At 44.2% G+C, this 15,329-nt stretch overlaps 1 protein-coding gene across 1 annotated transcript in view; it reads left to right on the top strand.

The window, feature by feature from the left end:
* The window catches only part of LOC119176676 (uncharacterized), a 322,419-nt gene that overhangs the window by 98,890 nt on the left and 208,200 nt on the right, over positions 1–15,329 (top strand). Inside the window, exons 61-81 of the mRNA XM_075876363.1 lie at positions 34–285; positions 383–526; positions 686–873; positions 2,655–2,721; positions 2,804–2,986; positions 3,054–3,275; positions 3,400–3,543; positions 3,662–3,916; positions 4,523–4,666; positions 5,291–5,548; positions 5,672–5,815; positions 5,902–6,150; positions 6,575–6,718; positions 6,807–6,904; positions 7,685–7,859; positions 8,694–8,837; positions 9,237–9,503; positions 9,839–10,044; positions 10,308–10,404; positions 10,864–11,007; positions 11,203–11,287. Of these exons, the coding sequence (XP_075732478.1) occupies positions 34–285; positions 383–526; positions 686–873; positions 2,655–2,721; positions 2,804–2,986; positions 3,054–3,275; positions 3,400–3,543; positions 3,662–3,916; positions 4,523–4,666; positions 5,291–5,548; positions 5,672–5,815; positions 5,902–6,150; positions 6,575–6,718; positions 6,807–6,904; positions 7,685–7,859; positions 8,694–8,837; positions 9,237–9,503; positions 9,839–10,044; positions 10,308–10,404; positions 10,864–11,007; positions 11,203–11,287 (3,610 nt within the window). The remainder of the gene's footprint in view (positions 1–33; positions 286–382; positions 527–685; positions 874–2,654; positions 2,722–2,803; positions 2,987–3,053; positions 3,276–3,399; positions 3,544–3,661; positions 3,917–4,522; positions 4,667–5,290; positions 5,549–5,671; positions 5,816–5,901; positions 6,151–6,574; positions 6,719–6,806; positions 6,905–7,684; positions 7,860–8,693; positions 8,838–9,236; positions 9,504–9,838; positions 10,045–10,307; positions 10,405–10,863; positions 11,008–11,202; positions 11,288–15,329) is intronic.

Below are 15,329 nucleotides of genomic sequence, written 5' to 3'. Positions count from 1 at the left end.
AATTTCTAAAAAGAATTTTCTCTAATTCACCAGGAAAATCTGCCATTGTCACCGATACGTACCATGAGAAAGGCCTGGAGAAAATCAGGCAGCTTGAGGAATACCAGGCTCCAGAGAAACCCGAGCAAGTCATTCAGTTGCAGCGGCCTGTGTTCACAGTACCTCTCAATTCAGTTGACGGCCTTGTTGAAGGACAGAGTGCTCACATGGAGTGTAGACTTGAGCCAATTAATGACGCCGATCTTAAAGTCCAGTGGTACCACAACGGGGTTGAAATCCAGCCAGGTAAGCACTTAAAGCAAAGCACATTTACACTACTTCAGTACGTCGGAAGATTTTTCTAGTAAAACAAGCAACTGTATTTGTTCTTTTTTTCGTATAGGACATCGGTTCAGAACAACGCATGACTTTGGATATGTGGCCCTTGACATACTGTATGTGTATGCTGAAGACAGTGGAACGTATATGTGTAAGGCAACCAACTCTCTCGGCGAAGCTGTTACGACATGCAATCTTCGGGCGCTCCGTGAGTTTTGAAAATATTATTTCTTTTGATGGAAATAGATAAAATGCTTTATTATCATACTCTCATTTTTATCCATCAGAAAAACGCTCTTTCACTTAGTCTGCAACAAACTTAAATCACTTTGCTTGGCGTTTAAAAAATGCTAAATCATTCTTGCAGCCAAGCAAAAGATCTTCTATGATACTCATCACCCGGAGGGTCTTGAGAAAATACGAGAGCTGGAGGCGCAAGTCAAATACCAGACAGCCGAAATTCAAGAGAAGCCCGTTTCTAAGCCTGTGTTCATCACTGAACTGAGGGGAACGCAGGAGATCTCGGAAGGCGAGAGCGCCCACCTGGAGTGTCGCGTAAGTCTAAAGTCATCATCATCAATCACCAGCCTGACTACGTCCACTGCAGGACAAAGGCCTCTTCCATGTTCCGCCAGTCAACTTGGTCCTGTGCTCGCTGCTGCCAATTTATACCCGTAAACTTCTTAATCCCATCTGCCCACGTAACCTTCTGTCTCCCCCTAACCCGCTTGCCTTCTCTGGAAATCCAGTTAGTTACCCTTAATGACCAGCGGTTGTCCTGCCTACGCGCTGCATGCCCGGCCCATGTCCATTTCCTCTTCTTTATTTCAACTATGATATCCGTAACCCCCGTTTGTTCCCTAATTCACTCTGCTCTCTTCTTGTCTTTAAAAGTTACACCTACCATTTTTCTTTCCATTGCTCGCTGCTTCATCCTCAATTTAAGCTGAACCCCTCTTTGTAAGTCTTCAGGTTTGTGCTGCATAGCTAAGTACCGGCAAGATGCAGCTGTTATATACCCTTCTCTTGAGAGATAGTGGCAATCTACCTGTCATGATTTGAGAGTGCTTGCCAAATGTGCTCCACCCCATTCTTATTCTTCTAGTTACTTCAATCTCGTGGTTCGGCTCCGCGGTTATTACCTGCCCTAAGTAGACATAGTCTTTTACAACTTAAGTGCAATATTACCTATCTCGAAGCGCTGCTCTCTTCCAAGTTTGTTGTACATTACTTTTGGTTTCTGCAGATCAATTTTAAGACCTACTTGTCTGCTCTCCTTGTCTAACACCGTAATTATGAGTTGCAATTCGTCCCCCAAGTTACTCAGCAACGCAATGTCATCGGCGAAGCGCAGGCTACTATAAGGTACTCTCCATTAACTCTTATGCATGATTGTTCCTATTCTAGGTCTCTGAAAACCTCCTGTAAGCACGCGGTAAATAGCACTGGGGAGATTGTATCCCCCTGCCTTACACGCTTCTTGATTGGTATTCTGTTGCTTTCTTTATGAAGCACTATGGTAGCAGTTTATCCCCTGTAAATTTCTTCCAGGATGTTTATATATGCTTCGTCGACGCCCTGATTCCGCAGTGTCTGCATGACTGCTGATATTTCTACTGAATCAAACGCCTTCTCGTAATCTATGAAGGCTGTGTATAGTGGTAGGCTATATTCTGAGCATTTCTCTATTACCTGATTGATAGTATGAATGTGGTTGATTGTTGAGTAGCCTGTTCGAAAGCCTGCTTGTTTCTTTGGTTGATTGAATTCTAATGTTTTCTTAAGTCTGTTAGCAATTACCTTTGTAAATAGCTTGTATACTACAGAGAGCAAGTCGATTGGCCTGTAATTCTTCAAGTCCTTGTCAACTCCTTTCTTATGTATTAAGATTATGTTAGCATTCTTCCAAGACTCTGGTACTCTTCCCGTCAGGAGGCACCTCGTAAACAGGGTGGCTAGTTTTTCTAACAAGATATATTATCCATCTTTAACAGATTTGATGTTACCTGGTTCTCACCAGCAGCTTTACCTCTTTGCATGCTCTCCAAGGCTTTTCTGACTTTTTCTATCATTACTGGTGGGGTGTCATCTGGGTTACTGCTAGTTCTTATAGTATTAAGGTCGTGGTTGACCCGGCTACTGTACAGGTCTCTGTAAAACTCGACCGCCATTTTAACTATTCTATCTATATTGGTAGTTATTTTGCCTTCTTTGTCCCTTAGTGCATACATCCGATTTCTGCCTATCTCAGGTTTCTTCTTCGCTTCTTGAATAAGTATAATGCAGACTTATTCAAATGTTCTCAGAAATTCACGTTGATTTCTTATCTGCTTCAGGTGGAGCCAGCCCACGATGCCAAGTTGAAGATTGAGGTTCTTCACAATGGAAGGCCCTTGACAGCTGGTAATGAACGCAGTGTTTATACTATAACGAGTAATATTTACAATAAATTTTGAGATGCCTAAATGCTGTGAATATTCCGCAGCTACCCGAGTTCACATCACGAGCGACTTCGGTTATGTGGCAATAGACGTGAGCAATGCCATTCCGGAAGACTCCGGCACTTACACGGTCCGTGCGACTAACGACCTCGGACGAGCTGAAACAACGGCCACGCTGCGTGTCCTGCCGAAATCCAGCATCATCTCCGACACCCACCACCCAGAAGGTAATAATTGTCACATATACTGAATGACCAAATAACGAACCTGGTTTTGCATATGCTTTCTCGACAGGACTTGCAAAGATCAGAGAAATGGAAGACGAGGCTCGCTTCAAGCACGAAGTCATTCAGGAGCCAGTCACCTTCCAGAGGCCTGTATTCACGGTTCCTCTACAAAACCTAGAAAACCTCGTCGAAGATCAGAGGAACGTACACCTGGAATGCCGGCTGATTCCTGTCGGAGATCCTACTCTTAATGTCCAGTGGTTCTTCAATGACACTCCACTCATGGAAGGTTGGTATAGCTGTTTATCTCCGAATGCTTGTGATGTTTGCGACGTAACAATATCTACAATGTCACTTAACCTCTATGGCACCCGAGTTGACCTTCCTTTGTCTGCTGAATATCTTTTCTCCAGGCACGAGATTCCATCCAGTCCATGACTTTGGCTACGTTGCTCTTGACATGGACTATGTGCGCCCAGAAGACACAGGCGTCTATACTTGCAAAGCCACCAATTCATTGGGGCAGGCGGTGACCACGTGTATGCTCAAAATTAAACGTGAGTTTCCTGAGCTACGAGAATTTCAACATATTTTTTTTACATTTTCTTTGGTCCACTACTGTTAAATACATGGCCATGACAATGAATTTTTTCTTCAACGTCTGTCTGTTTTTAGCCAAGGCCTCCATTCTGCTAGACACCTTGCAACCCCAGGGTTATGAGAAGATTCGTGAGCTGGAAGACCTGAAAGGGCAGAAGCCTCCGGAGAAACCTGATACGGTATATGAAAAGCCTGTCTTTACCACCCCCTTGGTTGGCCCTGGTGAAATCAATGAGGGACAGCCTGCACGTCTGGAGTGCCGCTGCGTGCCTGTCGGAGATCCCGACCTCAAGTTCTTCTGGTACGTCAACGGCATCGAGCTTCCCAAAGGTAAAGTTCGTTTTATGTCACAGCCACTCAACAATCATGATAGTTTAAATTATCGAAAAAGTCCGTTTTGCTCGTATACACCGAGGCCATTTGCGTACTAAGTACGTCAGATAAAATTACACAATAGGATCGATGATTTATGAGATTCGACATGTAGCGGGGAGAATTTCGATCTTTTATCGGTCACTTTAATATTCAAGTATCACAGCGTCTCTCATTTTCAACAACTTTGCCGACCTTTTGTGTACGTCTGCTGTGCTCAACACCGTATTTTGTCCATGTGATTGGGTTATTTTCATGCGACTGAGTAATATCTAAAGAGGAGAGGGATGCGTAATGGGGAACAGAGGAAAGAGAAGGTAAGAAAAGTGAGCATGCTAGTCTCTTCTGACAAAAATATCTACTTCTTTGTTATCGCGCAGGCAGAAACAAGGTCATATAAAAGTCAAATTTGATGACACGTAGCACCACTTATGCCTTCTATGCGTCTTTTTTTTTGCATGTATGCGCAACAATGAAGTAGGAGGTGCTATGCCAACAAACCCATTCAGCCACCTGTAAGGATCCCTGTGTTTTGCTGTTACACATGCCTCACTGTGCTTTCAGGTTCGAGGCTTATCCCCAACAACGACTTCGGATTTGTGACACTCGACATCGTGTCAGGAATAGCAGAAGATTCCGGAGTCTATATGTGCAAAGCCGTGAATAAGGCTGGTGAAGCTGTCACCTCAACTTCCCTTCGAGTAAAAGGTCAGTTAAAGCGTCATTACCATAGTCCTGTGTTTGTTAATCTTATACTAAAAATATGAAAAGAGGAAAAATTTTAGTCCATCCTAACGGCTGCATTGAAAAGAATGTGCCCAGTATTAGGGGCAATATTGAATTATAAACTAAAAAGGCGAAGTACAAACAAGTCGTTGATGATAACAAACACGATGTAACTGAACTAGTTTTGCAATCTAAATGTCTTGTACGCAAGATTAAAAAAGGTGGTAGTTCAAGAACATGCAATATAAACTACAAGAACTCGAACATGTGTGATTGCTAGCACATTATTCATGGTGATATTATTCATAATGCAGCAAATTATTTGCGGCACATTATTACCAGTTAATTTTATTGCAAAAGGTGCAAGGCTGTGCGAGGCTTTGATTGGTACACAATTTTTATATACGCTTCGTGGGCCGATTAAGACCGACGTATTCTGGTTACCATCGCGAGAAAGACTTGGGATAATGAAGTTAGCGATGCCGTTACGACTAACGTCCGTTATATACGTTCAGTCTGCTAGTCTGTTTTTGTGCTCAAGTCATTCACAGGGCAACAAAGGAAAACAAAACATTTTGAACCTAAGCATGGCTTATTTGCATACAGGCCGTGCCGGAGTGCTGCTTGACTCCCACCACCCGGAGGCATACAGGCAGACACAGAAGTTTGAGTATGACTCAAGTCGTATTCCAGAAACCTGGTCAGACGAGAAGCCTAAGGTGGCGCCAGTGTTTGTGCAACACTTGAACAACATCGATGGCGCTGTCGAAGGCCACTACCTTCGCATCGAGGGTCGCATCGAACCTACTAACGATGACAAGCTCAAAGTTAAATGGTTCAAGAACGGCAAACCTTTGGTCATGGGTAAGTGTTTGCAGTTCATTTTGCATTCTTACACATTTTAAAATTTCAACGCTAGCTGACACGCACTCCAAACGAAACTGCCAATACACGTCTCAATCCCTGCTCTTCTCGATATGCTTCCAGGTACGAGAATCAAGCCCACGGACGATTTTGGCTTAGTTTCCTTGGATATATCGAGCGCAAGACCAGATGATTCGGGTATTTACACCTGCAAGGCCACAAATGACGTAGGTGAAGCGATTTCGACGTGCACAATCAAAGTGGAAGGTGAGTGACGCGCCAAAGGTTTCGAATCTTGTGTGGACAATATTGCGGGTAATATCACTACAACACGTCCTTGCGATCACTCGCAGGCCGCGAAAACATCATCCTGGCTTCCCAGCATCCCGACTCGCTGCCCAAGATTCGCCAGCTTGAAGAGTACGTGCCACCGGAGAAGTACGTGCCTGAGCCGGAGTATGAAGGGCCGGTGTTCGTCACGCACCTCAACAACCTGGAGATCCGCGAAGGGGCTACGGCGCATTTCGAGTGCCGCGTGGAGCCATCCAAGGACCCCACGCTCAAAGTGGAATTCCTCAAGAACAACAAGCCAGTCCCTGCCGGTGAGCGACAGCTGTTTATCTAGGGATAACCGTAAACGTACATGCTTATTTCAAACCTGGCGATAACAATAGCATAACACTTCAGACTCGTATCGTGGTCGGTAAGCCCACTTAGGACACTCGTATGCACCCATCGTAGGGAAGAAACTGCTGTACTTAGAACAACAGTAAAAAGCAATATAACGGAACGCAAATCAAACGTGATGTACGTTAGAACATTGGTCGTACAGGTTGGTCATTAAGCTCTTACTTCTGCTAAACAATTGCTTCTACTCGCGAAGATGCCATAAGGATAGGCATAACAAAAACCAGTGCATCCAAGTGTATCTGTTTCTCGCGCTTATGGGTGCAACGAGTGCGGCTTGTGTAGCACCTTCATATTTGAGACGGGCGAAATATTGAGCATTTCTCTTATTGCGTCCAGGTTCCAAATACAACTTCAACAACGACTTCGGTTTTGTCACTCTGGATGTGGGCAATGCATTTCCTGAGGACTCTGGAATCTACACGTGCCGAGCTCGCAACTCGAAGGGCGAGGCAGTCACCACCGGGTCTCTCAAAGTACAAGGTAACAATCGTCGCAGTCGAAGTTACGTTACTACATTAGGCACGCAGCAGAGACATACAGCTGTTTATTGTACTGAATATACTTCCAGGCAAAAGTGGTGTGCAGTCCGACACTCTCCACCCAATGGGCGCACAGGGATTGTCCAAGGTCCAGGAACTAGAGACTTCATACCTGACTAGATACCAGGTACTTCCAATTCAATCTGGTGTTACTATGACGTCGGTCATTATCAATGTTACGACAAAAATAACAAATTCAAGGCGATAGCGTTAAAGAGCTCGTTTCGCAGAAATTCTAGCGTCGGCGTAGTTGGTTGTGAGCGAAAAATCATGATCTTATGCGAGACCAAAAAATTGAGAACGACGAAAATAAAAGAAATCATAAAAAATCCTGGAGCAGTGTGGGGACCGAACCAGGGTTGTTTGGGTCCAAGTGGGGATCAAACCCGGGTTGTTTGCGTGGCGAGCGGATGTTCTACCACACGGCCACGCCTCTGTTTGTGAAAACAGTGAAAAGAACTTCCTCTGTTTGGAAATGCAGTGAAAGTATTTTTTATACTTGACAAACACTCACGTCGTGTATGCATTTTTTAATGCAACATGAGATATTGCAGTAATAATGCGTGGTATACAAGCGGCCATTGCCGACGGGCATCAGAATATGTGATTATCATAATGGCTACGTGGTTGAAACCCCGTCACCCATTACAAAGGGCACACACGCTACTGCACCTATTCTTTTAAGGCCACGTAGTGGGTTCATAGCAAAATCGAAATAATTTCATGAAGTACGCACTAGGAACAGGATGTCGCTATCACGTTCAACTCCTAAAGTCGAAGCATTAGTGTCCCCTAATTCTTCATTACATTTTACGTTCGATGTTTCTGAGCCAAACACCGATGACGTATAAAAGGACGTGCCGAACGTACACGCCGTCGCTATACATGTTCACATGACATATTCCAGGCTCCTGTCGAGGAAGCGGAGAAGGTGTTCCCGCGCCCAGTGTTTGTGGTGCCGCTTGAGCCGAACTTCTCCATTCAAGAAGGCAGCCCAGTCACCCTCGAATGCAAGGTGGAACCAGCTACTGACCCGAAACTCAAGGTGGAGTGGTTCCTTAACGGAAAGCCACTCGCGCCAGGTAAGCATCGGTTCTTTCGGTGTGTTCCTTTATGTGGAAATTCAAACAAATGATCTAGAATCAAAGCTTTTTAGTTCATGAGTGAACTAATAATATGTCCGACGTCATGATAGGCTATCACGGGCGCCCGAGAACAATTCTAGAGTACCAAGATAGTTTAACGTGTAGCAGCGTGTACATTACGACAATTAATGCACCCTTATAGGTGTCTCTCATAAAAAAACACGTGCTGCGTACATAACGCTTTTTTTGTGGCCTGAATTGTCTAACCACAAGATTTATCCAAAGAAAAGTAATTTTATTTATCTGGAATGTTTGCAAGCTAACCAGGTGAAAGATCATAAGGGCACTTTCAGCATCTTTTCTCGCATTTGTCTTGCCCGAAAATGAGTCTGCCCGGTGTGTCCTTTGAGACATCATGTGGTTTCATTTGTATAAAAATCTTTATGCACTGAAAACACCTTCGCTAAGGAAAATACAGTCACTAAGGGGCACTCACTTTACTACTTTTTATGAACTCGCACGAACATTTTACACTAGCACTATATTCCGGCTTTTTAATCTGTAGAGACAATTTTTCATCGTTTCCTAGAACTTACTTTTTCTCCTGGTGTAAACTTCACGCACAAATTCGAAACGCTGTCATGCTAGCTGTAGCAAAGTATTATTCGCGATTGTTTTATAACATTCGGAATTTTTCATCTACGCCACGTCATCGACGAATCGACTCGATATCGCACTCAAAAGAAGCGAATTCAATCAAAAGCCGGCGATAATATTGAAATGCGTAAACGCAAAGAAGCCGTTAAAAATCGCCGTGTGATTTTTTTTCAGGATCCAGATACACCGTGACCCACGACTTTGGCTTCGTTGTGCTCGCTCTCACTGACTTCTGGGGACGAGACGCTGGCATTTACACTTGCCGCGCCAGCAACGATGCTGGTGAAGCCTTCACTACGACCACCATTACATGTCTGTGTAAGTACGCGATTAAAATTCGTTTAACGATAGCTGTTTTTGCGCCGTGTGTCTTTACATGAACTCCGCTAGTTCTCTTAGAATGCTTTTGGGTGAAAAGTGGAAGCAGGGAATAAAAATAAGGGTACCTCTTTTGTACATATAAAAACGAAAATGATTCAAAGAAAACAAGTACCAGCTATAGTATATCAATAACACAGCGAATGAGAGATGTGTAAAGTTATACCGAACACACTTTAGGTTAGACTAATTTTTGCTTATTTTGGAGCTCTGTTTAGGCTCTCACAAAGTTTGGCAGCTCCCTAGAAAATTGTGTGTTATTGGGAGACTAATTCTAGCTAAAACGGTCGACAAGTGTGTTTGCAGAAGCGTCCATTTTAAACCGTCACTGTTCTACAGCCCGCAAGGGTGTTCAGGAAGACACGCTGCACCCTGAAGGTCGCAAGGGGCTTGAGTCCATCCAGCAGCTGGAAGAGTCGCTGACGCGTGTGCCCGAAATGGTCCAAGAGGATGCCGCGGGCCAGCCACCCGTATTCACATCGCAGTTCGTCAACCTCAAGGACCTCAACGAAGGCGAGATCGCCCACTTCGAGGCAACACTGACACCAGTCGGCGATCAGACCATGCAGGTCGAATGGTTCTTCCGCGGCAAGCCACTGAAAGCAGGTGCGTTGTTTAGACTACGACGTCTGTTGTTTTTTTTTTTTATCTGTGGCCTTAACTCTCGTATTCCGATATGTCGTTAAACTTGAATTACTCAATACTAAAGTTACAGAAAAAGACGTCGAAATAGGGCAATGCGGCACGTATTGAAATGTTAGTCAACGGATTCTTCTAACTAGCAGCAATTAATGGACACTTAAGTAGCTACTTACACAGTATACCGAATAGAGTGTTCGAAAACAGCGGTGGTGAAAAGAACCCGTCTAGTACGGGTACAAAGCGCCCTTGCAGAAACTGTGCTCTTGGATAAGGAAGCATGCTGGCACACTACGACGCAGGGCACCGCATCCGGACGGTACACGCGTTCGGCATGGTGGTGCTCGAGATCTTGGGCACGGTGCTGGAGGACTCTGGCCGCTACACGTGCCGTGCGACCAACAAGTGGGGCAAAGCCGAAGTCACCGTCGACCTCGAGTGCACGGACAAGACCAAGGGACAGCGGCCGCAATTTACCACGCAGCTGCAGAACCTCATGGACCTCAAGGTATGCGAGCCCAAAAGAAAGCATCTCCGATGAGCTTAGTCATCGATCTGATGAGCGTAAGCAGCAAGAAATCAGTATTCCGTGACTCTTTACAATTTTTGAGCAGGAATAACTCAGATCGTGCACTATTTTTATGTATACCACGATAGAGAATATAGCTGCATAAACAGTATTTGTGTGTGTGTGGGGGGGGATTAGGTCATTATATAGCTTTTCTGTGTTTTTACCGTCTGACAATGTGTCTATACCGTGTGCATTCACAGGAAGGAAACAGTGCCCACCTGGAATGCCATCTGGTGCCCGTTGGCGACCCAGACATGAAGGTTGAGTGGTACAAGAATTCACAGCCACTTCGCGACAGTAAGTGGGCTTCACATTAAAATACGTGCCTATTTGAGTTATAAACGTATTAGCTTTTATTTCGATATTAATAAAAAAACAAGAGAGTGTAGACGAAACCAACTCTGACTACAAGTAAAAATATAACGTAACATCTTGTTTATTTTGTGGGGTTACTACGAAAGGCTTGCAAGACATAAAAAATTGCGATGCGAAAGCGCAACCCATGTGTTCATCTTTGGCCTGCTCGCCTGCTTATAGGATTTAGTCTTGCTCTGAACGTCGATGTCAACACTGAAGTGATGCACAATAAAGAAAAAGTTTCGTGTTTTTATGGAGAACTTATAACCACGAATATGGTTACCTTTCTTCGGGTGCTGTTTTATTCTTTTTTTCTCTCTCAAGTGGCATCAGAACTCATGCGAAGCTTGAAAAGTTTGCCGGTCGGCTACTTAAGTGTACGTCACTTCTCTTTTTAAGGCTCACGCATCAAGACACTGAGCGATTTTGGCTACGTGGTCATGGACATCTCGTTCGTGCACGCCGAAGACTCTGGCGACTACGTTTGCGTAGCCACCAACAAGTACGGCTCCGATGCGACCAAGTGCACCATTCAGTGCGCAGGTGAGGATGAACTAGAGATGTTGTTGGGAGTTTCTGTGGAATCCATTCTGTAATCGACGAGGAAAACTTTAATTTGTTTAACTTGCTCTGCTTCTACTAAACTGTGGCCATTTATTCGGGGTACACTTTTTGCTATTTATTCTACAGAAAATTCTTGCTTCCTGACTTCTTATCTCTTCTTTACTTTATTTTTAGGTACCGGAAAAATATTCAGGGACTCTCTGCAGCCTCAGTCTCTCGACAGGATTGCGGAATTGGAAGGTGCCTCGTCTCAAACCAGGTAATACCTGCCGTGTAACATTCGTCAGCATCTTTTTGAATAATGATAACTGTTAGGGTTTTAGATACCAAAACCACGATACGATTTAGAGGGACGCTGTGGTGAAGGGCACCAGAAATTTCAACCATCTGGGGGCTTTTTAACGCGCACCTCATGCCATGTACGCGGGCCTCAAGCATTTTCACCTCCACCGAAAATGTGGTCCACGCTTCTGGCATTAGATCCCGCATCCTTAGGGTCAGCAGTCTAGTGCCGTAACCACTAGACTACCATAGCGAGTAGGTAGGTAGGTAGTTACTATACTTTACTGAAGCGAGCCTATTTTTAATAGACTCTTTTTGACCATTGAGCGCATACATCGCTTAGGAAGAGTAGGACCAAACAAGACAAGGCCAGTCATACTTCAATTACTGCACGAAAGAAGTACAAATATTATACTCAAAAATTGATTCGAGCTAAAGGATACGGTCTATCGATAGCATAAGATTTCTCACGAAAACCTTGAGAAACTCGCAAGAAATTTTGGGACAGTGCTAAGCAAAACCGTCAAAACAAAGACAAGGTGTCGTTAGCGTACAACAAGCTGTTCATAAATATTCGTGTTTACATTTAGCATGACGAAAACAATGACAGGCTAGAAATAAGAAAGCATAAAAAATAGCTAAAAAGGACGAGAGCGTAGAAGAAAAAAGGATCCACACCACCCAGAAATTCGGCAAAACCAGTGCAAGAAAAATAACCCTGCTAAACATAAATGCTCTAAGTATCATGAACAAGGTTCAGCCATTTGAAAGCTTATTGCTCGACCGTGAACTAGATATAGTAGCAGTGACCGAGACATGGTTACCACCACCCGTCTCGAATGATGAAATCACTCCCCCAAACTCCGTACTCGTTCGGAAAGATAGGCAATCACGTGGTGGAGGCGTAGGCTCAGCTGTAAAGAATTCAATTCCACTGGTCATTCTTCCATAGGTAACTGCTGCTGAGGCAGTTTTTCGTAAGATTAATACAAAAAGTCACTGCTTCGCCGCACGGGTGAAGCAATGAATGCGACAGCAACAACTTGGAATCTCACGCTGAGAACGAACGGCAAGCAAGGCGAAACGTGCAGCGCGCTGCTCAAGCACAAAAGACGCATGAAAACCACACACACAGGACGAGAGCAAACTAACAACGTTTATCATTCGACACTTAACGCGCTATTTAAACAAACAGGATGCACAAAACGTAATCACAGGTACATAGATGAGTGCAAACTAACAAGTGTCCTAGTTGTTATTCTTCGCCGTGTATGAAAAGCGCGCACTTTTCGCAAACGGGGCCTGTGCAGAAACCAAAATGGCCTTTCTGGGCCCGACAACTAACGCAATCGTTCCAGTGAAAGCCGAAGGCACACGAGTCTGCCCACCCAAAGATTAGCGCGCGCACAAGCATCTAACCCCCCCCCCCCATCCGCGGGGCAAAATACGCGTGAGAGATAAGCGCGCGTCAATGCATCGCCCGACGCGCCCTTATCTCTCATGCGTACCTTGTCGACTAAGCGCGGGCGGCTTTTTTTTTTCCTTCCTTCATGTTGATATATATAGATACGCATACATATACGGTGAATGACGGCGGCGGTAAAAATCCAGCCGAGACTGTCCATATAATGGCTATCGCAGTAAAAGGTACAAGTATAGTCGTTAGCGGTATCTATCGAAGTACCGCATGTCAACATGAATGCATTGTTGCGATACAAAGTATTTGCAGCAAAATGCCGAAAACTGCCGCGTCATCTTTATGGGTGACTTTAACCTTCCCGACTTTAATTGGTCTACCATGCAGTACACATCAAGGGCTTTAGAACCCTTCTCAACATGATGTTAAATTTTAAACTTTGCCGAATCGTGGAAAGCCCCACATAGTGATTGGAGCAAATCGATTGTCAGAGTATACTCGACCTAATTTCGTTAAGTAGTAACCTCATGTTAGAACGGGTGCAGGTTAAGGTAATAGAAGATATATCCGATCGCAATATTCCGATGTGCATTTTACTTATAGGTGATAAAATATCAGTGCAAACTGCAGCCCAAACCATAATAAATTTTGATTAAGCTGACGACAACCACATACAAACCTATCTAGCTCGTGAATACCAAGTGTTTTCGGCAATGGCCTCAGGTCCTTTCTCTGATGTAAATACTGTCTGGTTGAGCTTTGAAGACATAGTTTCACACTGTGTAACAAAGTTTATTCCTGTCAAACTGAAAAAAAAAAAGATTAAAAGGTCACTGCTTTGCCGCAAAGCCGAAGCAATGAACGCGATAGCAACAAATTGGAAGGTAACGCGCAGAATGGCAAGCAGATCCAAACGTGCCCCGCGTTTCTCACCCACAGATGACGCACAAAACGTACTCACAGGTACAAATGAACGCGAATAAGCGTCGCAGATGTTACTTCGCTGTGTCTGAAAAGCACGGCGTTTTCACAAACCGCGGCTGGTCAACAATTACAGTGACCTTTGTCCGCCCGGTAACTACAACAGAATCGTTCCAGCGAAACCCAAAGGCTAGCCAAGACGTAAGATCCTCCCCACTGCAAGATAAGAGCTCGCGATCGAGCGTACACCCCCTTATTCTCTGCGCGGACTAAAGTACGCGTGAGAGACGAGAGCCGCCACGCGCTCACTGTGCCATCTTGCTGATAATTCTGAAAACACGATAGTTCTCCCCCCCCGCCCAAGATGTCCGCCAACAGAGGTAAGTGGTAGATATAAATAGCTTGCCGTTTGAACGTTGAAGGAGGTACTTGGTGGTTCATTGGTTAACGCCTCGCATTCTCGACGCGGAGGTCCCACGTACGATTTTGCGCGCCGGAGTCTTTTTCTCTGGATTTTCTTTCTTCCTTGCGTTTTCATATATATAGATACGTATGCATATACGGTACATGACATCGACGCCCACGCCGATGCCGGTGGCGAAATCCAGCCGAGAGTGTCCATATAATTGTTATCGCAATAAAAATAACCCGTGGATTTCTCATTATGTAATACAGGCAAAGCGTCAACTCAAGAGATTACGCAAAGTTAACAAGGCTGCCGAAAATAGCCAATTTAACACCGCCAGACTTGCGCTTGCTGCAAAAAACTTGAAACAAAAATCCAAGGAGGAAAAACACCACTATTTCAACACTGTACTCCCTAGCTTTCTCAAAAGCAATTCACAACAATTTTGCAACCACTCTCGCCGAAAGAACACGCTCACAACTCAACTATCGTCACTCAAAAAAGCTGATGATGCCGACAGATATAACCTGTTCTTTCATTTTGTTTTCCACAAGAGAAAATGGCGTCATGCCGGAGTTGGTTCGACGCGCTGTGTCTGCTATAGACCCTCTCGTTATCACAGACACTGGTGTTCTTAATCTTCTGCTTGCCCTAGACACTAAGAAACCTTGTGGTCCGGATGATATACCCAACCGATTTCTGAAAAGGTACGCAGAATTGTGTAGCAAATATCTCGTCAGTATTTCCGATAAATCGCTTTCAACATCAAGACTACCAGAAGATTGGAAAATCAATAAAATTATTCCAGTTTATAAATCGGGAGATAAATCCATTCAATCAAATCTCAGATCGATATCTTTAACGAGCATGGTATGCAAATTACTCCAGCATATAGTTCTAAAACACTTAACAATTTTATTTTCGAAAACTATGGCATCGTGTCCCCCAACCAGCACGGTTGTCGAAGGGCAACGCAGCTAACTAAAGTCATACACAATCTTGCGCTAGGTATTGACAATCGCAGCCAAACGACCATAATTTTACTTGATTTCTCAAAAGAGTGACTGTGTTTCTCACACCAATCTAATTAGTAAACTAAAAAGCATTATCTAAAATGGAGAAATTGTTGCTTGGTTGCGTAAACTTTTGTCTAATAGGTCTCAGCTTGTTATTTTCCAAAATACTTCATCAAATATTGTACCGGTTACGTCAGGAGTGCCCCATGATTCCTTGATCGGGCCCTAGTTATTTTTCGTTTATAATAATTACATACCT

This window comes from Rhipicephalus microplus, chromosome X (assembly GCF_043290135.1).
Source record: "Rhipicephalus microplus isolate Deutch F79 chromosome X, USDA_Rmic, whole genome shotgun sequence".
Classification (NCBI taxonomy): Eukaryota; Metazoa; Arthropoda; class Arachnida; order Ixodida; family Ixodidae; genus Rhipicephalus; species Rhipicephalus microplus.
The sequence above is the reverse complement of the archived record's forward strand: the minus strand, read 5'-3'. Positions and strand labels throughout refer to the sequence as shown.